Genomic DNA, 25576 nt, shown 5'->3' with positions numbered 1-25576 from the left:
AAACAAAAACAACATTAAAAGTGATTGCTTATGGGAGTGAAACTAGAAATGGAATAGGAAATAACTACTTCTCATTATAAGCCCTTCTGTACTATCTGATTTTTTCAACATATGTAGGCATTACAATACTTAAATAAAATTAAAATCTATTTAGGTGTGAATAAAGACCTTTAGGTTGGAACCAAGTTTTATCAAGGCAAAATTAGTTAAGTTTTATCATGGGGACATTTATTTCCAGCCCCTTTCCATGCCCTCTTCATAGCCTTCTCTCAATATTAGTTTTCTCTCAATATCAAAGGGATTCATTGTTCTCCTGCCTCTGGCTTTCTCCCACCTTCACTTAGGAATATTGCTTCTCCAGTTGTTTTCTGCTCAACTTTTTTTTTTTGAGAGGAGTCTTGCCCTGTTGCCCAGGCTGGAGTACAGTGGCACAATCTCAGCTCACTGTGACCTCCTCCTCCTGGGTTCTAGTGATTCTCCTGCCTCAGCCTCCTGAGTAGCTGGGACTACAGACACCTGCCACCATGCCCAGCTAATGTTTGTATTTTTTGTAGACACGGGTTTCACCATGTTGGCCAGGCTTGTCTCAAACTCCTGACCTCAAGTGATCCACCCACCTGGGCCTCCCAAATTTCTGGGATTACTGGGATTACAGGTGTGAGCCACTGTGTCCAGCCTATTCCCTTTTATTTTCATTTCCCAGTCCCGTTCTCTGCTAATCCTGAAATTTTCTTTTTTTTTTTTGAGATGGAGTTTCGCTCTGTTGCCCAGGCTGATCTTGGCTCACTGCAACCTCTGCCTCCTGGGATTTCAAGCAATTCTCCTGTCTCAGCCTCCTGAGTAGCTGGGATTACAGGCTCATGCCACCATGCCTGGTTAATTTTTGTATTTTTAGTAGAGACAGGGTTTCACTATGTTGGTCACACTGTTCTCAAACTCCTGATCTCGTGATTCGCTCACCTTGGCCTCCCAAAGAGCTGGGATTACAGGCATGAGCCACCGCGCCCGGCAAAAAAAAATTTTTTAGAAAAATAATTAACTCAAAGGAATTAATCTATGTTAACACACTGTCAGGTGCTGATATATATATAGATTGGGGAAGATTTCGTGGCAGTGTGTGAAGTCTTCCAAAGCAGTTCAAATTGTATCATTTCATTCTTTTTTTTTTTTTTTTTTTTTTCCAGACAGAGTTTTGCTCTTGTGGCCCAGGCTGGAGTGCAATGGCGCGATCTTGGCTCACCACAACCTCCGCCTCCGGGGTTCAAGCGATTCTCCTGCCTCAGCCTCCTGAGTAGCTGGGATTACAGGCATGCACTACCACTCCCAGCTAATTTTGTATTTTTATTAGAGATGGGGTTTCTCCATGTTGGTCAGGCTGGTCTCGAACTCCCAGCCTCAGGTGATCCGCCTGCCTTAGCTTCCCAAAGTGCTGGGATTACAGGCGTGAGCCACTGCGCCCGGCTTCATTGTTATTATGTAATGTATTCAGCAGTTATTATCAACTGGGGTTGGAATCAGGATGGACCTTAAATAGTTGTTGAGATATTAATGTTTTTATTACAAGTTCTTGTTAACTTGATTTAAACAGGATTTAGCACATCCCAAGCATGTAGGTGGGTAATAAATATGACTTGTGCAATTATGAGGATGACATAAAACTACTATATACTTAAGGTAAAGATTGTTGACTTATTGACCACACACCCTTAATTTACATTCTTACAACACAAACGAAACTCATCAAATTATTTTGACAGTTTTATATGCTTAATCAACATGTTGGATATGGGATAAACAAACACGTAGCCTACAATTAACTGTCAACAATTGTTATTCCCATTATTATTAACTGATGTCCACCAATAACATTATATAACCCATACGACTTCTACTTCCAAGAAGTGCAGCATATTTCTTGTATTTTATTTATTCAATGAAAAAATTTTCCATGATAAAAAACATTACTGGCATTAACACTTAATCAAGAAGTTCATTACTTAATGCAAACAATGATTTTTTGGGGACTGAAAATAATTGTGCACTTTTCTGTAAATTAGGGTACAGTTTGCAATTATATTTTGCAATTTTCTTGCCAAAGGTAGGAAAGTTTAATAAAAACATAATGAAAACTACTGAATTAAAAATCACTAAAGGCAGGCTGGGCTCAGTGGCTCACACCTGTAATCCCAGCACTTTGGGAGGACAAGGCAGGTGGATCATTTGAGGTTAGGAGTTTCAGACAAGCCTGGCCAACGTGGTGAAACCCAGTCTCTACTAAAAAACCAACCAAACAAACAAACTAAAAAAGCTGTACGTGGTGGTGCATGCCTGTAATCTCAGCTACTGGGGAGGCTGAGGCAGGAGAATCGCTTGAACCTGGGAGGGGAGGCTGCAGTGAGCCGAGATGGCGCTACTGCACTCCAGCCTGGGCGACAGAGTGAGATTCCATCTCAAACAAACAAACCAAAAATCATTAAAGGCAGAAAATAGGTTCTATTTCCCCCCACACCCCATTCTATTTCTTCTGTGCTTCTAAATAGAATCTAGACTTTACCATCATATCATTTTATCGAACTCATATATTTTGTTTTTGCTAATTCGTCTACAAGAGGCCTACTTTTTAACTTTTAAAAAACATTCACGGGCCAGGCGCGGTGGCTCACGCCTGTAATCCCAGCACTTTGGGAGGCCGAGGCAGAGGGATCACCTGAGGCCAGGAGTTGGAGACCAGCCTGGCCAACATGGCGAAAACCCGTCTCTACTAAACATACAAAAAAAAATTAGCGGGGCGTGCTGGTGAACGCCTGTAATCCCAGCTACTCAGGAGGCGGAGGCGGAAGAATTGCTTGAACCAGAGAGGTGGAGGTTGCAGTGAGCTGAGATTGAACCATTGCACTCTAGCCTAAGCAACAGAGCGAGACTCTGTCTCAAAATAATAATAATAATAATTCACTTTTGGAAACTGTTCCCTACTAGATTTCAAACAACTTGGGAATGAAATCCTATTTGAGTTCATCCATGTGTATTTCCAACAAGTTCAGTGTCTTACTTATAAATAGTACTTGAAGGAATGAATACGACTTTTTCTTTATGTAGTTATTTTACACTTGATTTAAAGGAACTTAAAAAAGACGCAGTTAAACCTAGAGACAGACGCCCTCCAAAAATTGTCTCACCTTCATTATTTGTGATTACTAGTTAGAACTAGCAGAAAAAACTCCCCAGCAAGTGAAATGTCAAACCATTACTAAAAGAAAGAAAAAGAAAGGAACAGTCTTTTCTATATTTAACTCACTTGAGAGAAAAAAGAAGAGCTGGTATTTTTCGAGTAATAATGTTCGTATTTTGTGATGCAGATACTCAATTTTACATTCTAAAAATACTTTTATAGTAGGAAGCAGTGTACGTTTGAATCCTGGCTCTGCCGCTTGTTGCAAGAAGTTGGTCAAGCTATCGGACCTTGCTAAGCCCTCCCTGTTGTAACTGTAAAATGTAGTAACACCATTTACCTCTAGAATGGCTGTAAATCGAGTAAGGCTTATTTAATACAGCGTCTGGCATACACCAGGCGTTCAGTATGGCGCCAGTCATTAACAATAGGTGGTTACTAACTGCGATTCACTCAAAACAATACAGATGCACACGGATGAGAGTTTACACTTCGAGTCTTATTCAAAGATTGGTTATTAGCCAGGCATTTTGATAGGTGCACTGTTTTATTTTCGTACCTCACGGTGTATAATTACGCAAGCTCAAAAGCTAATAATTGACAGCTCACTTTGCTTTACTCTGGGTTCTGCATTGACCTCAGAGAAGACACGGCCCAGACAAACAGGCAAGGCCCAACACTGACTCAAAAAAGATCCTTTATTTAACGCAGTGTTTTTAGTGCATGCTCTTGTTTGGCGAAAGAGAAGGTTTTACGTTCAGAATATTAAAAGGGACCCCGAGGACAAAGCAGGATCTCGGAAAATAAGATCACATCCCCAAAGAACTAAAAGGACAACCGAGAAAAGGTTGCAGACTCCCACGCCTCTGCCCGAGTCCCGGGCTTGCGCGCGCGGCTGCAGCGCGACAGGGGCGGGGCCACGGCCACAAAGCAGCCCCCGAGACCACGTGGCCTCCGAGCAGCTCAGGGCGCCCTTGAAAGTTCTTGGATCTGCGGGTTATGGCCGGTCCATTGCAGGGCGGTGGGGCCCGGGCCCTGGACCTACTCCGGGGCCTGCCGCGTGTGAGCCTGGCCAACTTAAAGCCGAATCCCGGCTCCAAGAAACCGGTAAATGGGTGGTGGCGGTGCGGGGAAGCGCTGGGGACCCGGGCGATGAAAGCGGCCCTTCTCTCCCTGTCATTAGGAGAACTGCCCTTTCTGGGAGGGTGTTGGGATGAAAGTAGGATTGCCTCGTGCCTGTTCTCCCTTACTGCCCAGAGGGAAATCTTTCCACGTGCACCCAGTTCTTTTTTTTTTTTTTTTCCGAGACGGAGGCTTGCTCTGTCGCCCAGAAGCAATTCTCCTGCCTCAGCCTCCCGAGTAGCTGGGATTACAGGCGCCCGCCACCACGCCCGGCTAATTTTTGTATTTTTAGTAGAGACGTGGTTTCACCGTGTTGGCCAGGCTGGTTTTGAACTCCTGACCTCGCGATCCGCCTGCCTCGGCCTCCCAAAGTGCTGGGATTACAGGCGTGAGCCACCGCCCCCGGCCGCACCCAGTTCTTAATAAGGTTATGTTTAAAAGTGTAAAGATACCAGGCGGAGAAGCCGACTCGCTGAAACTGCAAAGTCATTGTGTCATTCAAAATTGGATTTAAAATGAAATGTTTTCCCCGTGTATCTTTATGTTCATTGGAAAGATCTAAATTGCAGCTGTCCCTTCTGCAGTTCACTAAATACAGCTAGAAAAGCTGTTAGTTGACAATATACTGTCATTTTAACAGTCAGTTCATTGCTTTCATGAAATGACAGGAAATTAAGGAAAAGATTTTCTTCAACAAATCAGTTTTCAAATAAAATTACAGGTTTATGAATAACATTTGCATGTTTACAATTAATTTCAAAATAAATTCTTGACTATCATTTAAAATGTTGTGAATATTTCATTCTAGGATTTTTTTCGGTTTCAACCTATTATAAAAACCTTATCCCCATCCTAACCTTTACTTTTTGCTTTTGAAACACACTTGGACTTTGGTTACAAGAATTAGCTATGTCTTTAGAGGCAAAGATGCTAACAGAGTGTGTGGACCTTTGAGCAACTAGGACATGCTTGACACAACAGTGTTAGCTAGCACTGGTGGGCTGGGTGAATGAACAGCATAACAAAAAGTGAAGAGCTGAAATGCAGTTTTTAGAAATGCATCTGAAATTCATAAAATTCTCTTCTTTCCTTGCAGGAGAGAAGACCAAGAGGTCGGAGAAGAGGTAGAAAATGTGGCAGAGGCCATAAAGGAGAAAGGCAAAGAGGAACCCGGCCCCGCTTGGGCTTTGAGGGAGGCCAGACTCCATTTTACATCCGAATCCCAAAATACGGGTTTAACGAAGGACATAGGTAAGGTTGCTTTGCTTTTTAAAGTACAGGTCCCCAATTTCCATTAAAAAGCACCTAAAAATAGTTTGGTAGAAATTTGGTGGAAATTGTAAATTCACTTTGAAGCAAACTTTTGCTACTGTTCCCCTGAACCATTTTTTGGTAATGAAATCTTGCCTGGATTATTAAAAGGAAAAGAAGCCCAGACATTGCACTTAGACCTGCAAAATGGAGATTCTAATGCCAGCTCTAATGGTTATTAAAAGAATGAGCAATAATAGACAGTATACATAAAAATCTGGCCCACTGTAGTCACCTAATAAATGATAACTACCATTATTACTTTGAGCTCCATAGTAAGTTAAATTTTCCACAGATTTATTTGTGTAAATAAGTGAAGTAAATGCTTAGAGAGGGAAATAATTTTTAGTGGAACAAAGGTGGTACAGGTTTCTTTTCATTACCCAAAACCAAGCAATATTACATGTTTGTGTTACACTCAAGAGGGTTTTGTTTAGTTAAATAATTAAAATTGGTGGAGGAAAACACAGGACAAAGCTTTGAGTTGATTTCGAGAAGTTACAGGAAGATGAGAGTTTTCCAACTCTTACATTCTTGTTTTACAGTTTCAGACGCCAGTATAAGCCTTTGAGTCTCAATAGACTGCAGTATCTTATTGATTTGGGTCGTGTTGATCCTAGTCAACCTATTGACTTAACCCAGCTTGTCAATGGGAGAGGTGTGACCATCCAGCCACTTAAAAGGGATTATGGTGTCCAGCTGGTTGAGGAGGTAAGTCTTGATTAGATCTTTTGGTGTTATATAGGAGGATTTTTTTTTTTTTTTTAAGATGGAGTCTTGCTCTGTTGCCTGAGCTGGAGTACAGTGGCGCAGTCTCGGCTCCTGCAACCTCCACCTCACAAGTTCAAGTGATTCTCCTGCCTCAGCCTCCTGAATAGCTGGGATTACAGGCACCCACTACCATGCCCAGCTAATTTTATTTATTTTTAGTAGAGACAGGGTTTCACTATGTTGGCCAGGCTGATCTTGAACTCCTGACCTCAAGTGATCTGCTCACCTCGGCCTCCCAAAGTGCTGGAATTACAGGTGTGAGCCACCATGCCTGGCCCGTAGGAGGATATTTTTGATTTCCAGGTAATCAGTACTCTACCCCCTTTATTTTTAGCCCATTTGTGTTTATAACTGTTATGTAGTGGTGATTGCTGTGGTTTTGGAAAGCTGTCATGCTATCATGGCAGGGCTCTGTCCCTTGGTCCTGGAATGCTGCTCTTCTGCATATCTGTAAAGCTTGCCTTCTTTTTTTTTTTTTTTTTTTTTTTGAGATGGAGTCTCGCTCTGTTGCCCAGGCTGGAGTGCAGTGGCACGATCTCGGCTCACTGCAACCTCTGCCTCCTGGGTTCAAGAGATTCTCCTGCCTCAGCCTCTTGAGTAGCTGGGACTATAGTCGTGCGCCACCACACCCGGCTAATTTTTTATATTTTTAGTAGAGGTGGGGTTTCGCCATATTGGCCAGGCTGGTCTTGAACTCCTGACCTTGTGATCCACCCACCTCGGCCTCCCAAAGTGCTGGGATTACAGGCGTGAGCCACCGCCCACGGCGCCTCCTTCTTTTGGTTCTCTGCTTGAATGTCAACGTATCAGGAAGATCTTTTTTTTTTTTTTTTTTTTTTTTTAGTAGAGATGGAGTCTCACTCTGTCTCCCAGGCTGGAGTACAATGGCGCGATCTCAGCTCACTGCCAACCTCTGCTGCCTAGGTTCAAGCTATTCTCGTGCCTCAGCCTCCCGAGTAGGTGGGACTACAGGTGCGTGCCACCATGTCTGGCTAATTTTTTTTATTTTTAGTAGAGGTGGGGTTTTGCTATGTTGGCCAGGCTGTTCTCGAACTCCTGACCTCAGGTGATCTGCCCGCCTCAGCTTCCCAAAGTGCTGGGATTACAGATGTGAGCCGCCCCGCCTGGCCGGGAAGGTCTTTTTTGAGAGTCTTTTTAAAAGAGCACTTGCCCTGCTTCAGGAGTCACACTGTTTCCTTTACTCTGCCCAAAGTATTTTTCTTTGAATATATATGAGCACTTGACATTTATTACCAAGTTATGCATTTGTTTTCATTGTCTTCCCCACTAGAATATAAGCTCCCTTGAGGGCAGGCGCTTTGATTCATTGCTTTACTTTCTTCTTTATTTTTTTTGAGACAGTATCTCACTCTGTGGCCCAGGCTGGAGTACAGTGGTGTCATCTCAGCTCACTGCAACCTCTGTCTCCCGAGTTCAAGTGATTCTTCTGCCTTAACTTCCCAAGTAGCTCGGGTTACAGGCACCTGCCACCAGGCCCAGCTAATTTTCTGCTTTTTTTTTGTTTTTGGAGATGGAGTCTCACTCTGTCACCCAGGCTGGAGTGCAGTGGCACGATCTCGGCTCACTGCGATCTCCACCTCCTGGGTTCAAGCGATTCTCTTGTCTTAGCCTTCCAAGTAGCTGGGATTACAGGCATGTGCCACCATGCCAGGCTAATTTTGTATTTTTAGTAGAGACAGGGTTTCACCGTGTTGGTTAGGCTGGTCTTGAACTCCTGACCTCAGGTGATCCGCCTGCCTCGGCCTCCCAAAGTGCTGGGATTACAGACGTGAGCCACCCGTCGGCCAAATTTTTTGTACATTGTTAATCAACTACTGTTTGCCAATAATACAGTTGTATAGGTAAGTTAGTGTCCACTAGAGGGAAGCATATATTTATGAAAAAACCTTTCAGATTCCTTTGAAAAAGTGAACTGTATGGATAAAAACTTTCCAAATAAAGTAATTTGAAAAGAGAATACCAAATACAAGATTAAGCCTCAGTATTCTACCCTGAGTGTATATAAAGAAATACACATGTAACTTAACATATGGAAATCCATGACCTTATCAGCCCTTAAACTGCACATCCCAACATCCTTAGGTGTTGTCTATTAGATTAATAAAAATAACCCTGAAAACTTTACCCCAGGGCACTGGTCAAGTAATTGCAATGACACATTATTTATAGCTCTATTAACTGATTTACTTCTCTGATTTCAGATTTGCAGTAAATAGTGAATAATAAGACAGTTTTGATCCTTTAGCACAAAATTATCAATTTGGAAACATATGTTCTGAAGGAAAAGCAAAATGAAAGAAACCTGATATAAAGATAGTCCTAAAAATGCTATTTATACTACTGAAAATACTGGAACTGACACCAATGCCCCCAAATAGGGAGATGGTTAAGCAAACTATGGATTGCTTAAAAATCACAAATGATACAGCAAGACCCTGTTTTATTGAATCAAAGGTACTATTGATTTTAAACATATACCAGTATTGGATATAAAAAAAGTGTGAAAATGCATCTTAGAATTGATGGAATATTTTTGAAATACATGAAAAATTAATAATAGAAGGAGCTAAACTGGGAGCCACTTTCTTTCAGCTTCATGAAAGCTTTCTGTTGCCATAGAGTGGTAATGCTGCCATCTTTTTGCTTTTATCAGAATCTGCTTTGAAATTAGAGAAAAATATAGCACATCCTGACTGTGACCAAAAATTTAACTTTTCAGAGTTCAGAGCTACATTTTCCTTTTTTTTTCTGTCTTTTTTATTTTTTTTGAGATGGAGTCTCGCTCTGTTGCCCAGGCTGCAGTGCAGTGGCACAATCTCGACTCACTGCAGCCTTCACCTCCACCTTGGGTTTAAGCCATTCTCCTGCCTCAGCCTCCCGAGTAGCTGGGATTACAGGCACATGCCACCATGCCCGGCTACTTTTTGTATTTTTTAGTAGAGATGGTGTTTTACCATGTTGGCCAGGCTGGTTTCAAACTCCAGACATCAAGTACTCCGCCCTCCTTGGCCTCCCGAAGTGCTAGGATTGAGTCACCGCGCCCGGCCTAGAACTACATTTTCTTTTCTTTTCTTTTTTTTTTTTTGAGATGGAGTCTTGCTCTGTCACCCAGGCTGGAGTGCAGTGGCGCGATCTCGGCTCACTGCAAGCTCTGCCCCCTGGGTTCACGCCATTCTCCTGCCTCAGCATCCTGAGTAGCTGGGACTACAGGCACCCGCCACTACGGCCAGCTAATTTATTTATTTTTTGTATTTTTAGTAGAGACAGGGTTTCACCGTGTTAGCCAGGGTGGTCTTGATCTTCTGACCTCGTGATCCACCCGCCTTGGCCTCCCAAAATGCTGGGATTACAGGCGTGAGCCACTGCGCCCGGCCTAGAACTACATTTTCTAGTGTTGACTATTCTAGGAAAAATTGGAGGTTTTTTTTTTTTTCAGCTTAGAGGCTATAATAAAGTCAATAGTGAATGCAAAGTGAAATTTCTATTGTCTTCTTTTCCCTAGTGAGGCCAACTTCTCCAAAGCTCAGATTTTGTCAGATTTTCTGTTCTTCCACCTGCTCCAGCCTGCATATTCCCCTGTTTAACCTCCTGCTGGCCTCTTGCTTACTTAGGGATAAGGAAGATTAGTTTTTAATCTATGTTTGACAGCATAATGTTGTGGTTAAGAATACAGATGCTGTGACTAAACTCCCTGGACTAGAATACTTGCTTTGTGACCTTGGGCAACGCAACCTCTGTGCGTTGGTATTTCCATCTATGAAGTCGGTATTTCCATCTATGAAGTCGGGATAGCAATAATCCTATCATAAGGTTGTTATGAGGATTAAGCAGCCTACTATTAATGAAGTCAGGAATGAATGTGTAGTAGGTGTACATAAAATGGAAATGTAGTCAGTCTTACACGGATTGAAAATTAGTAAAACAAGGTAGCCTAAATAAAATGTTAAAAAAAAAGTGATAGGACCTCGAAGCAGAGATATTTAAAACAGGAATTATAGTCATCCCTTAGGATTGGTTCCATGACCGCCTCCTCTCACTACAATCCAGATGATCAAGTCTCTAAGATGGCCTAGTATTTGCATATAACCTGCCACATCCTCCCATATACTTTAAATCATCTCTAGATTACTTATAATACCTAATATTAGGTTGGTGCACAAGTAATTGTGGCTTTTGCCATTGAAAGTAATGTAAATACTATATAAATAGTTGTTATACTGTATTTAAAAAAGAATTGTTTTCTTATTGTTGTATTGATTTTTTTTTTTTTTTTGAGATGGAGTCTTGCTCTGTCTCCCAGACTGGAGTGCAGTGGTGTGATCTCAGCTCACTGCAGCCTCTGCCTCCCGAGTTCAAGTGATTCTCCTGCCTCAGCCTCGAAATAGCTGGGATTACTGGTGCCCGCCATCATGCCCGGCTAATTTTTGTATTTTAAGAGACGGGGTTTCACCATGTTGGCCAGGCTGGTCTCAAACTCCTGACCTCAGGTGATCTTCCTGCCTTGGCCTCCCAAAATGCTGGGATTACAGGCATGAGCCACCATGCCTGGCCTTATTTTATTTTTATTTTTATTTGAGATGGAGTTTCACTCTTGTAGCCCGGGCTGGAGTGCAGTGGCGCGATCTTGGCTCACTGCAACCTCCCCCTCCCGGGTTCAAGCGATTCTCCCGCCTCAGCCTCCTGAGTAGCTGGGACTACAGGCGCGCGGCACCACACCCAGCTAATTTTTTTTATTTTTAGTAGAGATGGGGTTTCTCCATGTTGGGCAGGCTGGTCTTGAACTCCTGACCTCAGGTGATCCACCTACCTTGGCCTCCCAAAGGACTGGGATTACAGGCGTGAGCCACTGCGCCCAGCCTTATTTTTTATTATTACTTTTTTTCCGAAAATTATCCATTCAAGTTGGTTGACTTACAGATGTGGAACCCACAGATATGCAGGACTAACTGTATTGTTACGTTATAGGCACTTTGGAGGGAAAAACACTGTCTAAAAAGGAAGCTTGACATAATTAATTTACTTTTAGCCAAGCTGTTTACCAACAGACTGTTTTGACATATTTCAGGGTGCTGACACCTTTACGGCGAAAGTTAATATTGAAGTACAGTTGGCTTCAGAACTAGCTATTGCTGCCATTGAAAAAAATGGTGGTGTTGTTACTACAGCCTTCTATGATCCAAGAAGTCTGGGTAAGTTTGTTCCACGGTCATTTTCTTCTTTCTCTCTTTGTCTCATGTTGGCTACTACTTTTAAATTACTTAGTGAATGGCAAATGTTGGTAGTAGTTTGGATGTAGTATTGATCTACATCTACCATATGGATTATTATGATTTAAAGAATACAGCCTGTTGCTGACACATACACCAAGGGCAAAAAAGGCTCTCAGCCCCTCCCCTGAACTGTAGACCTGCATCTGCCTGCCTTGCCAATTCTCTTGAATGTCTAGCAGGGACCTCAAATATAGCATATCTGAAATGTCTCTTTTCTCTCTTTTTTTTTTAAGACAGAGTCTTGCTCTGTTGCCCAGGCTGGAGTGCAGTGGCGCAATCTCTGCTCACTGCAACTTCTGCCTCCCAGGTTCAAGCGATTCTCCTGTCTCAGTCACCGGAGTAGCTGGGGTTACATGTGCCTGCCACCACACCCAGCCAATTTTTGTATTTTGGCTAGAGGCGGGTTTCAGCATGTTGTCAAGGCTGGTCTTGAACTCTTGACCTCAAATGATCCACCCTTCTCAGCTTCCCAAAGTGCTGGGATTACAGGTGTGAGCCACCACGCCCAGCCTCTCTTTTCTCTTTTACCTCAGCCTGGCTCTTCTTGTAGTCTTCCCTATGTAAGTAAATGACAAGTCTATCCAAAATTTGGAGTCCTGAACTTTTTCTTTTATGCCCTCATAAATCTTTTGAGTTGTTTCTTCAAACTGTGTCCACATTTGACCACTTCTTCAGCTACTGCCAGTCTGTCCTAGCCACTGTCCTCTTGCCTGGATAACTGTGGGCCCTCAGGTTGCCTCTCTGTTTTGCTTCCATCTGTAGTGGAGTGACGTGGCACAAGGTTCCTTTTAAAGCTTGGACTGTCACTCCTTTGCACAAAACCTGCAGTGGTGTCCATGCTGCTCCTGCAAGGCTGGCTGTGATCTGCACCAGCTCTTGTCCCTCCTGGTGTTCCCCTGCTCCCTCCATTCCCTTACTGGCCACCTGGTTTGGCCTTCCTCCATACACTGAGCCCTGTGTACTGTGTACTTCAGCCTTGGCCTCTGCTGTTCCTCCTGCCTGGAGCTTCCCCCACTTGGAATATTCATGGCTTTGGGCCCCACTGTTCCAGGTCTCTGCTTATTAGGAGATCTTTCTCACCTGTACTAAATAAAAGAGCATATGTACACACATGCACACGCACACACGCACACATGCACAGTCACATCCTGTCCCCTTGCCCTGCATTGTGTTTGCCCTTGGCAGCTATCACCAGCTGACAAAGTATGAGTTCATTTCTCTTTCTCTGTTCATTCTTTCTTTCCCATCTCTCAGGATGATGGAGACCTTTTGCTACCTGCTGTATCTCCTGCACATAGAGCGATGCCTGGTATCTAGAAGAGGCTCACTTAAATTTTGTTGAATAAATTAATTGGATTTTTCAAGTTGCAGAGATGACAACCAAATGTAACTTGTTGACTAAATGCTTTACAAAGGATTCTTTGATGCTTTTACATTCAAATGGGAGTTAAACATTTCCTGGCCAAATTGCATGATTAGAAGAAAATTCTTTGAAAATTAATATATAAAAGGGAAAAAGGGAAGGATTTGTGTCATCTGTATGTAGAGTTTGAAACAAATAACTACCATTTACTTTTTCCCATAATTGAAAGCGTTTTAAAAATATTCATCAAAGGCCGGGCGCAGTGGCTCATTCCTGTAATCCCAGCACTTTGGGAAGCTGAGATGGACGGATCACATGAGGTCAGGAGTTCTAGACCAGCGTGGCCAACATGGTGAAACCTCATCTGTACTAAACATACAAAAATTAGCGGGGTGTGGTGGCAGGCGCATGTAATCCCAACTACTCGGGAGACTAAGGCAGGAGAATCCCTTGAACCTGGGAGCAGAGGTTGTAGTGAGCTGAGATCGCGCCACTGCACTCCAGGCTGGGTGACAGAGTGAGACTGTCTCAAAAAAAAACAAAAAAAATTTGCCAACATGCTGATTCCGTTTTCCCTCTAGTTTATTATAGATGAGCATCTTGTCTTATTTTGGTCCATCACTCAGTTTTTAGGGTAAGCTGCCTCAAATATGAAAACCAGCATTTTTAAAAGAGTCACAGACATTTTGGAAGGACTTTGGCGTTAGTGTGTTTTTCAGTGATTGTTACCACAGAATGTGGTGGTGGAGTTTGTTCTCTAGCCAGATGCCCTCTGCCACACTGAGCTGGCATCTTCAGAGGCACCCTCAGCCTTGATGCTCTTGTGCGTGGCTCTCTGCAGCAGCTCTGCAGGTTGTCGCAGGAGCTTTTTGTTTAAAAAAGTAATAAAACAAATCCAATCACAGGTTTATCACTTAGTAGTAATTTTGACTCTGAATAATTTACTTTGTTGTACTTTAGTTTTCCAAGTTATAGAAAATTTTTTGCACCATGGTCTCACTCTGTCACCCAGGCTGGAATGTAGTGGTGTGATCAAGGCTGACTGCAACCTCCAACTCCTGGGCTCAAGTGATCCTCCCACCTCAGCCTCATGAGTAGCTGGGACTACAGGTGTGTGCCACCATGCCTGGCTAATTTGATTTTTATAAAGATAGGGGTCTTACTGTGTTGCCCATGCTGGTCTCAAACTCCTGGTTTCAAGTGATCCTTGGTGTGAGCCACCATGCCGGGCCAGAAATTTTTTTTTTTTCTTTTCATTTGAGATGGTCTTGCTCTCTCAGGCTAGAGTGCAGTTCCACTCACTGCAATCTGAAACTCCTGGGCTCAAGAAATCCTCCCACCTAGGCCCCCTGAGTAACTGGGACTACAGGTGCATGTCACCATGCTAACTTTTTTTTGTTTTATGTTTTGTAGAGATGAGGTCTCACTATGTTGCTCAGGCTGGTCTTGAACTCCTGCGCTCAAGCAATTCTCCTACCTCCCAAGGTGCTAGCATTAAAAGCATGAGCCATTGTGCCTGGTCTACAAATTTCTTTCTTAAGTATATTTTGAAGATACTTTCTTGATGATTCAAGGACATCCACTATTTACTTACCCTCTGTTGTAGGTGAAGTAGGTAGGATGGTTTATCCAGAGCATGACCTGGCTTTAGGTGGCTCTGCTTTCTAATTCTTGGTCTTGACCCTTAGCAGATAGCTTCCAGTTCTCATTTCTGTGAGTGGCCTGCCTGGAGTACCTCCTAATCACCATTTCTCATTTGCCCTGTGTGGAGATACTGCTAGGTAATGCAATATATTAGAGTTGTATAAAACAGCTGTCAGATTCTTGCATTCAGCAAACAGCCAGAGGCTAGTGTTTGCTAGATACTGTTCCAGCTGATGGAGAGACGATAGTGCAAGAGTCAAAAGTCCTTTCCTGGCCGGGCGCAGTGGCCTCACGCCTTTAATCCCAGCACTTTGGGAGGCCAAGTGAAGTGGATCACCTGAGTTCAGGAGTTCAAGACCAGCCTGGCCAACATGGCAAAACCCCATCTCTACTAAAAATACAAAAATTAGCTGAGCATGGTGGTGCATGCCTGTAATCCCAGCTACTTGGGAGGTTGAGGCAGGAGAATCACTTGAGTCTGGGAGGCAGAGGTTGCAGTGAGCCGAGATCATGCCACTGTACTCTAGCCTGGGTGACAGAGCGGGACTTTGTCTCAAAAAAAAAAAAAAGTCCCTTCCTTCACAGAGCTTATGCCCTGGTGGGTGATAGTTAACATCTGTCTCATTGTATACCAAATACTATACATGTGTGAATGGATTCTGTGGATTACATCAGGTAAACTTTGTAACTGCTCTGTGACATATGTACTATTATTTTGAGGTTCTCAGTAATTTCCTTAGTACTGTTTTGATTTCTGTAACCAGCTTTGGTTAAGGTTGCATTGCTAACACGATGAGTAGAGTGTCAGTTGTATTCATATAGTTATCTATTTGTGTAATTGCTTTCTAAGCTATCTAAAGGCCCTGTGGCATCTGTGATATCTTGTGCATAGGCCTTTTTTTCACTATCTCACTTTCAGAACACGTGTCTGGGGTCCTTTAAAATGTTTGAAAACAGAACTGGGGTTATGCAGCATTCCTGGTTTGTTTCACATAAGATTTCTTTGCCTGCTCTTTAGTTAAGATAACTCATTTTAGTAAAATTGGTTTTCCAGATACAGGTATGGTTGCTCATGCCTGTAATCCCAGCACTTTGGGAGGCCCAGGTGGGTGGATCACCTGAGGTCGAGAGTTCCAGACCAGCCTGACCAACATGGTCAAACCCCGTCTCTACTAAAAATACAAAATGATCCGGGCGTGGCGGCATGTGCCTATAATCCCAGCTACTTGGGAGGCTGAGGCAGGAGAATTGCTTGAACCCATGAGGCAGAGGTTGCAGTGAGCCGAGATGGTGCCATTGTACTCCAGTCTGGGCAACAAGAGTGAAACTGCGTCTCAAAAAAAAAAAATAATAAAAATTAATAATCAAGAGAAACTCTGTAACATCTCTATGGTACAGCGTTACATCTCTATGTTAGAGTTACATCTCTAGGTATGTCTAGGAGCTAATATTTGCATCTCACTTTTTAAATTTAGACATTGTATGCAAACCTGTTCCATTCTTTCTTCGTGGACAACCCATTCCAAAAAGAATGCTTCCACCAGAAGAACTGGTACCATATTACACTGATGCAAAGAACCGTGGGTACCTGGCGGATCCTGCCAAATTTCCTGAAGCACGACTTGAACTCGCCAGGAAGTATGGTTATATCTTACCTGATATCACTAAAGATGAACTCTTCAAAATGCTCTGTACTAGGAAGGATCCAAGGCAGATTTTCTTTGGTCTTGCTCCAGGATGGGTGGTGAATATGGCCGATAAGAAAATCCTAAAACCTACAGATGAAAATCTCCTTAAGTATTATACCTCATGAATTCCCGTCCAAGGAAGCAGAGTTGTTAAAGAGTACTGGAATAGGAGCTGAAGGATCTATATTCCCTCATTGCATTTTCCTTATGTATAATTTTCCAGATGGTGATGTTACTTTTCAGTGTACTCATATGTCTCATTTTCATCTAAAATTAAATGGCAGGAAACAAGGACTGCATAGAGAAACTGAGTCTGTGTGGGTTCTGTCTCAAAGATACAAACTCCCTGATAGTCTGTGGAAGGAAAATGACAACTATTTTAGACTATTTCTAGTTTGTTTTTTCAATGATCTTTTCATCCAGGCCTTGTTACTGTTACAGATCAGAATGAATGCACAAGTGGAATGGGATTGACCTGTAGGCCTGCTCTGCCGAGATGAGAGCAGATGGAATGAGTTGGTGACCCCTCTTAATCTGTAGCCTCAGGGAAACACGGCTACCCAATGTCAAGATGGTAAACCCTCAACTCGAAGAGTAAGATCAGGACGTATGCTTAAGATGTAAGGCTGAGGAGTAGCTGGTAGGCAGTATGTTTGCCAGTGACATTGAAGGTGAGAGAAACAAAAATTACAAATGAATTTATTTTCTCAATTCTGTGGTAAAAGTGTTACAGGCAGGCCTTTGTTCTTAGAGCTCCCAAGATGGTGGTGGCCACTCCCAAGATGGCAGCAAGCCTTTTGTTCTCTGACCTGGGGTTCTTGGCCTCACGGATTCCAAAGAATGGAACCTTGGGCCATGCGGTCAGTGTTACAGCTCTAGTAGAAGTCATGGGTCACGGAAGAGAACTGTGGAACCCAGTGACTAGTGTTCAGCTCGATTAGGATGAACCCTGGGCCCTTAGCCATGCAGGAACAATGGTGAGCCTCTAGCCCGATTGGGAGCGGCAGTGGACACCTCTCTGGATCAGAAGCACAGCAGACACCCTGCTGGATCCAGTGGGTGGAAGTCAATGGTGGGTCTGGGACAGCAGTGAACAGCAGTGGTGGACAGTGAGCAAAAGCTCAGCTCGAGCTGTAACAAACACAGACCAGAAGAGTGTGCAGTTGCAAGATTTAATAGAATGAAAACAGCTCCCATACAATGGGAGGGGACCCAAAGGGGGTTGCCCACTTCCTGCTCAAATGCCTGGGTTTATATCCCGATCATTGTCCCTACCCCTGTACTCTCAGGCGATATATGATTTGACTATTTCTCTACTTCCTGCTTTTAGCCTAGTGTGTATTTTACTGAGCCCTCTTTGCTACCTGATTGGTCGGCTGTGAGCTGAGTTACAAGCCTCGTGTTTAAGGGTAGGTGTGGTCACCTTCCCCAGCTAGGCTTAGGAATTCCTAGTCGGCCTAGGAAATCCAGCGAGTCCTGTCTCTCAAAAGTAGACAATCATGATTAAGCCATTAACATATTTTTCTTGAAGAAGGTAAGTGTTCTAGTATTAATTGATATCCTTTTACTTATCTCAGACATTAGAGACCTTTATCTTTCAGTCATTACAACTGATTTTGAAAAAATGGTTCAAATATTATATGAGCAATACAAACAATTGATAATGTGAGAATTAAGCTTAGTTAATGTAAAAGATTCAGCAGTTAATACGTTTTTTTTTTTTGAGGCAGTCTCCCTCTGTTGCCCAGGGTGGAGTGCAGTGGTGCAATCTCAGCTCACTGCAACCTCTGCATCCCGGGCTCAAGGGAGCGGTTAGTATGATTATTTAGCTTCTGAAAGACACTTTATATCCAAATCATATGAAGGCTTAATTTACATTGAGCAATTAAAGATTGATCTTGAATAATTCATAATACTTCCACAGTAGAAATAAAATGATTCCTGGCTAGTTATTTTCTTAAAAATAAAAAAATTTGAAAACCTCAACAATGCAATATTTGTTTTGTTTGCTTATTGATCTCATATATTGCTCTTCTGAGATTCTATTTACAAAATAATTTATGTACCAAGATTATCTTTCAATTTTTTTTTTTTTTTTTTTTTTTTTGAGACGGAGTTTCTGTGTTGTCCAGGCTGGAGAGTAATGGCATGATCTCAGCTCACTGCAACCTCTGCCTCCTGGGTTCAAGTGATTCTCCTGCCTCAGCCTCCTGAGTAGCTGGGATTATGGGCATTTGCCACCACGCCTGGCCAATTTTTGTATTTTTAGTAGAGACGGTGTTTTGCCATGTTGGCCAGGCTGGTCTCGAACTCCTGACCTCAGCCTCGGCCTCTCAAAGTGCTGGGATTGCAGACGTGAGCCACGGTGCCCGGCGTCTTTCAATTTTTATCCAGGATTATATAATTGACTTGTTATTAAACAATTCCTTAGAACCTAGGACTTGTAAAGAATCATGACTGGGACCGTCTTTTTTTTGGGGGGGGGTGGGGGGGACAGAGTTTTGTTCTTTTTGCCCAGGCTAGAGTGCACTGGTGTGATCTCAGCTACTGCAACCTCCACCTCCCGGGTTCAAATGATTCTGCTGCCTCAGCCCGAGTAGCTGGGATTACAGGTGCCCGCCACCACACCTGGCTAATGTTTTGTATTTTTAGTAGAGATGGGGTTTCACTATGTTGGCCAGGCTGGTCTTGAACTCTTGACCTCAGGTGATCCGCCTCGGCCTCCCAAAGTGCTAGGATTGCAGGCGTGAGCCACTGCGCCCAGCCGACCATCTTCTATAATAACACGAAATCCTGTGAATTTCAAAGGACAGGCAAAAATTTTAAAACATGCTTTTATTTTTCAGAGACCCAAGTGACGGAGCTGGTGTGTTAGCATTCATTTTGGATCCATTGATAGGATCCCCAAGTCACAGTGCTTGAATGAGACAGTTTATTTTTCTCTTGTGCACGAAGAGCTGCTATCAGTTGAGGGCTCGTTGCTGGATCTGCTCCACAAAGTCTCAGCCCGAGGCACCCTCATTCCTAGAGTGAGATACTCATTTTCATGATCCAAGCAGGCAAAGAGCAAGCCTGCTTTTCCTAAGGAAGTTTCCACACAAAATTCTTGTTTATATACCATTGGCCAGAACTTGGATGCAGTCCCATTATTTCAAAGGAGGTTGAAGCCTTTAACTTTGGCCGCTTCTGAGCTGAACTGAAAAATTCTATTATAATGGGTGCATAAGAGAGTAGATGTATTAGACAACCAGCAAGGTAATTGTCACCTGTGTTGGTATTGAGACCTCAACTCTGAAGTTAATTGACTTAACATCAGACAAACACAGGAAAAGTGCAGAATTATTTAATTCTATACCATCTGGAATGCTAGGTTCAGTAAGTTGTATAACAGCCAATAAGTTGATTATTAATCTTGATTTACAAAGTATTTTTGAAGAGTGATGATGTCAGAGGCATTTGACCCACAGGACTCCATCTTGAACAGGGGCTGGGTAAAAGACCTACTGGGCTGCATTCCCAGGTGGTTAGGCATTCTTAGTCACAGGATGAGATAGGAGGTTGGCACGAGGTTCAGGTCACAAAGACCTTGCTGATAAAACATGTTGTGGTAAAGACGCTGGCGAAATCCCACCAAAACCAAGATGATGAAAGTGACCTCTGGTCGTCTCCACTGCTCATTATACACTAATTATAATGCATTAGCATGCTAAAAGATACTTCCACCACAACATGACAGTTTACAAATGCCGTGGAAACGTCAGGAAGTTACCCTATACGGTCTAAAAAGGGGAGGAGCCCTCAGTTCTGGGAATTGGTCACCCCTTTCCCAGAAAACTCATGAATAACCCACCCCTTGTTTAGCCTATAATCAACAACCATAAAAATAGCTAGCTAGCAGCCCATGCTGCTGCTCTGCTTATGGAGTAGCCATTCTCTTATTCCTTTATTATTATTACTATTATTTTTGTTTTTTGAGATGGAGTCTTGCTCTGTTGCCCAGGCTGGAGTGCAGTGGTGCGAACTCAGCTCACTGCAATCTCCGCCTCCCAGGTTCAAGCAATTCTCCTGCCTCAGCCTCCTGAGTAGCTGGGACTACAGGCACCTGCCACCACGCCTGGCTAATTTTTTGTATTTTTAGTGGAGACGGGGTTTCACGGTGTTAGCCAGGATGTTTTCTTGATCTCCTGACCTTGTGATCCGCTTGCCTCGGCCTCCCAAAGTGCTGGGATTACAGGCGTGAGCCACCGCGCCCGGCCTCCTTTACTTTCTTAATAAACTTGCTTTCACTTTATGGATTGACTCACCCCAAATTCTTTCTTGCCCAAGATTCAAGAACCTCTTGGGGTCTGGATCGGGACCCCTTTCCCGTAACAATGACAAAGCACAGGAAACCATCTGAGAAGAAGCATTCACTTTGTTCTATGCCCGCTTTTAATAAACATTTTTAATAATAAAGCCATCTTCCTATGTTAAATATTTTACAAAATGTCTTTTTTTTTTTTTTTTTTTTTGAGACGGAGTCTCGCTCTGTCGCCCAGGCTGGAGTGCAGTGGCGCGATCTCAGCTCACTGCAAGCTCCACCTCCCCAGGTTCATGCCATTCTCCTGCCTCAGCCTCCCGAGTAGCTGGGACTATAGGCACCCGCCACCACGCCCGGCTAATTTTTTGTTTGTTTGTTTGTTTTGTTTTTGTATTTTTAGTAGAGACGGGGTATCACCATGTTAGCCAGGATGGTCTCGATTTCCTGACCTCGTGATCCGCCCGCCTCAGCCTCCCAACTGGGATTACAGGCGTGAGCCACCATGCCCGGCCTTAAATATTTCAAAAGTCATATTTGCATATAACATAGGGAGGAAAAGAGAGGATAAGATACAAAGAAGGTTGCTAAGAAAAGCGCCAAGGTACAAAGAATGTGTTTTTGGCCAGGCGTGGTGGCTCACGCCTGTAATCCCAGCACTTTGGAAGGCAGAGGTGGGCGGATCACCTCTGAGGTCAGGGGTTTGAGACCAGCCTGGCCAACATGGTGAAACCCCCATCTCTACTAAAAATACAAAAATTAGCCGGGTGTGGTGGTGCGTGCCTATAATCCCAGCTACTTTGGGAGGTTGAGGTGGGAGAGTCACTTGAACTTGGGAGATGGAGGTTGCAGTGAGCTGAGATTAAAAAAAAAAAAAGAAGAATTCTTAGAGTACAGTGAGATGAAGATAAAAACATAGTGAGATGCCAGGAACTCTGTGTTATTAGGCCTGAGGGCCTCTTCTATCTTTGTTAAGGGGAGGGCTAACCTTCTCTCCTTTCGTACAACACATTTTCTGAGTATTCATTATTGGGGTATTTAAATTGCGCTCTCTTATTCTTAAGCCATTTAAAATGGAATCTATTAGACAAATCACTTCATCTTTTAGACTGTAAAATACAATGACAAGCTTTGTAAAATATGAGGACTGTGTAAAATGACCTCTAAAGTCTGTTGTAATACACTGATGATAAAGATGTTCCCTTGGGCTGAGGAAAACTTCTCTGACCTCAACCTATTTGCATAGAAATGAACTTCCTTAAATTTAAACACATCCTGTGTTCTGTATTCATGTAAGAGGTTCCATTTTTTTCATATCAGAGTGTACTGGCTTTGCTTTAGGTAAGTTACTGCCTTGCCTTATTTGTGCCACAGGAGGTTTTCCTTTTGTGATTCAGTTCACAATTGTACGTTTGGAGGGGCTGGTACTGCCTCAACAGGAAAAGTTCTTAATGGGGAACAAGGGAGGAAGTTAGTCACCTAAAGATAGACTGCACAGGCAACAGCCTTCCAGGCTCAGAGTGACCCTTGGGTTCCCTCCCCCATCCTCCAAGTAGAATGACTACACTACCCTAACAACAGTTATGGAAGGGAAAAGAGACAGTCAAACATTAGACTTACTTCACTGTGGTTGTCTTAGGTGGCCTACAGGTGAAAGGAAATTGGGATAGAATGATAAAGGAAAGAAAGAAAACAGGAAACAGATGTCTGGTGATGAATAATGCTCAGATAGTACTTATTCAGTGAGCATGGGCTTAGTCACAAACAGCTGTATCCTGGTCTCAATATTAGAATCGTGCAGATAAGTTCTCAGCCAAAACAGGCACGTTCCACAAAATCTGTCCATTCTGTTTAATAAAGTTAATCCTCAAATTGCTGTATAGCCGGGAGACTCAAGTTCATTGTAACTACGCAGCAATACTGGGCTCTATGATGCTGATATACCATGGCCCTTCTGCCGTGTACAAGGATAATGGGGCAGAGAGTGTGCTAGCAGATGGTATTGTTATCTTGTTAAGGGTTCATATTACTTGGAAATCTAAGAATAAAAGTAAGAATGCTTCAGTGTAGATTTTAGTCCTCTCGTGGTATGTGGCTTCCAGTATGTGTGGCTAGTTTGCATCCAATCCATTGAGTTAATATGGATTTTAAAATATTTTTTTAACTCCTTAGAGAAATAATTGCTAGGGATTTCCTGTCTGTTGAGTTCCCGGGTTTTCTTTTTTAAAAATGCTACTCTCTGTTCTTTGACAATGAGAGTGGCTCTACCATAGCCGGGGAAGATGTCAGATAACAGCAGTGTAACCCAATTTAGTTGGTGTCAGAGAAAAAAGTGCGCTCTCTGATGTTCATACAGATTCCAGAATGGCTGCATTTTGATGCTTTACTGAAAAGACATAGCATGGTTGAAGTAGCACAGCTTCCATGTCACCAAACCTGGATTTGAATCCAGGCTCTGAAAGCAGCTGTGTGACCTCGGGCACATCACATAACTGCTGTGCTCTCATCTGTCTCACATGTGAAATGGAGAAAATCATACCCACCTCTGTGCTTCTGTGTCTGGGAGACTCAGTGAGGTTATTTGCGGGGAGACACGAAGCTCAGCCAGTTTGCAGAGCCACCTGGAGCAGTTTACTTGGGCTCAGATGCCAAGACTAGCTGTGTGACCTTGCTATGTTACTTAATATCTCTGCCTCAGTCTCACCATCTGAAAAATGGGGGATGATTAATCCTAATGCATATGGGTATGAAGATTGAAAGAAGTCAATATTTGTAAAGCACTTACCATAATGCCTGACACATAAGTGCCTCTGTAAGTGTTCATAAATCAAGTTTTTTTTTTTTTTTGAGACAGAGTCTCGCTCTGTCGCCAGGCTGGAGTGCAGTGGTGTGATCTCCGCTCACTGCAAGCTCCGCCTCCTGGATTCAAGTGATTATCCTGCCTCAGCCTCCTGAGCAGCTGGGATTACAGGCACCTGCCACCACACCTGTCTAATTTTATATTTTTAGTAGAGACAGTTTCACCATTTTGGTCAGGCTGGTCTTGAACTCCTGACCTCAGATGATCCACCTGCCTCAGCCTCCCAAAGTGCTGGGATTACGGGCCTGAGCCACCATGCTTGACCTCACTTGGCATAATGTTTTGAAAGTTATCCATGTGGTGGCATGTTCCAGTACCTCATTCTTTTTTATGGCCAACTAGCTTTCCATCGTGTGGAGTGTGTATGCATTCATCAGTTGGTGGACATGTGGATTGTTTCCATGGTGGGGCTATTATAAATAATGCTACTGTAAACATATGTTTGCAAGTCTTTACGTGAACATGTTTTTCTTTTTCTTGGGAATATATTTAGCAGTGGAATTGCTGAGTAGATTAGCAAATTTATGTTTAATTTTTTTTTCTTTTTTTTTTTTTTGAGACAGTGTCTCACTGTGTCACCCAGGCTGGAGTGCAGTGGCACCATCTTGGCTCACTGCAACCTCTGCCTCCCGGGTTCAAGCGATTCTCATGTCTCAGTCTCCTGAGTACCTGGGATTACAGGTGCGCACCTCCATAGCCCACGTAATTTTTTTGTATTTTTAGTAGAAACGGGGTTTCACTATGTTGCCTAGGCTGGTCTCGAACACCTGGCCTCAAGTGATCCACCTGCCTCAGGCTCCCAAAGTGCTGGGATTACAGGTGTGAGCCACCATGCCCGGCCCATGTTTGACTTTTAAAGAAACTGCCAAATTGTTTTCCTAAGTGGCTGCACCATGTTACTCCCCCACAAGCAATGAATGTTCCTGTTTCTTACATCCTTGCCAACATTTTTGTTGCAAGGCAAAATGCAACATTATCTGCATTTTTGATGATAACCATTCTAGTGGGTGTGAAATAGTTTCTCATTGTGGGTTTGATTTGCATTTCACTAATAATGATGTGGAATATGTGGAATGAGAATAGCTTCTTGGCCATTTGTATGTAAGAGACTTCATATTCTTCTATGTACTTGAAATTTTATACAGATAATTCTGATGATTATCGAGCATCCATATATATAGGAAGTTTTAAAAGCTTTATCTGTTCATCTTATTCAATCCTCACCAGACCCTTTTATTTATGCCATTTTATAGTTGAAAAAAATTGAGGCACAGAGAGGTCAAGTATTTAGTATGAGGACATCTAGCTCGAAAGAAGTATTAGGGCTAAGATTTAAACCCAAGTCAACTGGCTCCAGAGACAATGTTCTTTTTTTTTTTTTTTTTTGAGATGAAGTTTCACTCTTGTTGCCCAGGCTGGAGTGCAGTGGCACGATCTCCGCTCACTGCAACCTCTGCCTCCCAGGTTCAAGCGATTCTCCTGCCTCAGCCTCCCAAGTACCTGGGATTACAGGCATGCACCACGCCTGGCTAATTTTGTATTTTTAGTGGAGATGGGATTTCACCTTGTTGGTCAGGCTGGTCTCGAACTCCTGACCTCAGGTTATCTGCCCGCCTCAGCCTCCCAAAGTGCTGGGATTACAGGTGTGAGTCACTGCACCTGGCCTATGTTCTTGGATACTAGACAAACGGTTGTTATATACACATAGTACATTAAAATGATTTAAATGTTTTTATTATGGTAACATTTACATGACACAAAATGTACAATTTCAACCATTCGTAAGTGTACATTAAGTCGCTTTAAGTGCATGATATACATTAAGTGCATTCACAACGTTATGCAACAATCACCGCTATCCATTTCCAGAACGTTTTCATCATTCCAAACCTAAACTCCATTCAATTAAACTGTAACTCTCCATTTTCTCCTGCCCCAGCCCTTCGTAACTATTATTCTACTTTCTGTCTATGAATTTGTCTATTCTATGTATCTCATATAAGTGGCACCATATGATATTTGTCCTTTTGTGTCTGGCCTATTTTACCTAGTTCATGTGG

At 43.0% G+C, this 25576-nt stretch overlaps 1 protein-coding gene and 1 pseudogene across 1 annotated transcript; one reads left to right on the top strand and one right to left on the bottom strand.

Moving 5' to 3' along the window:
• Window positions 1-1158: 1158 nt before the first annotated feature.
• MRPL15 (mitochondrial ribosomal protein L15) lies at window positions 1159-16666 on the top strand. The gene is made up of 6 exons (XM_063709286.1): window positions 1159-1491; window positions 2856-4276; window positions 5388-5542; window positions 6148-6313; window positions 11460-11583; window positions 16147-16666. The coding sequence occupies exons 2-6, from the start codon at window positions 4169-4171 to the stop codon at window positions 16482-16484; spliced, it is 891 nt and encodes a 296-aa protein (XP_063565356.1). The 5' UTR covers window positions 1159-1491; window positions 2856-4168; the 3' UTR covers window positions 16485-16666.
• A 4897-nt stretch (window positions 16667-21563) lies between these two features.
• On the bottom strand, window positions 21564-21666 carry LOC115935706 (uncharacterized; annotated as a pseudogene).
• Window positions 21667-25576: the final 3910 nt, after the last annotated feature.

This window comes from Gorilla gorilla, chromosome 7 (genome assembly GCF_029281585.2).
Source record: "Gorilla gorilla gorilla isolate KB3781 chromosome 7, NHGRI_mGorGor1-v2.1_pri, whole genome shotgun sequence".
Lineage (NCBI taxonomy): Eukaryota > Metazoa > Chordata > Mammalia > Primates > Hominidae > Gorilla > Gorilla gorilla.
This window is presented reverse-complemented; position numbering and strand designations above follow the sequence as displayed.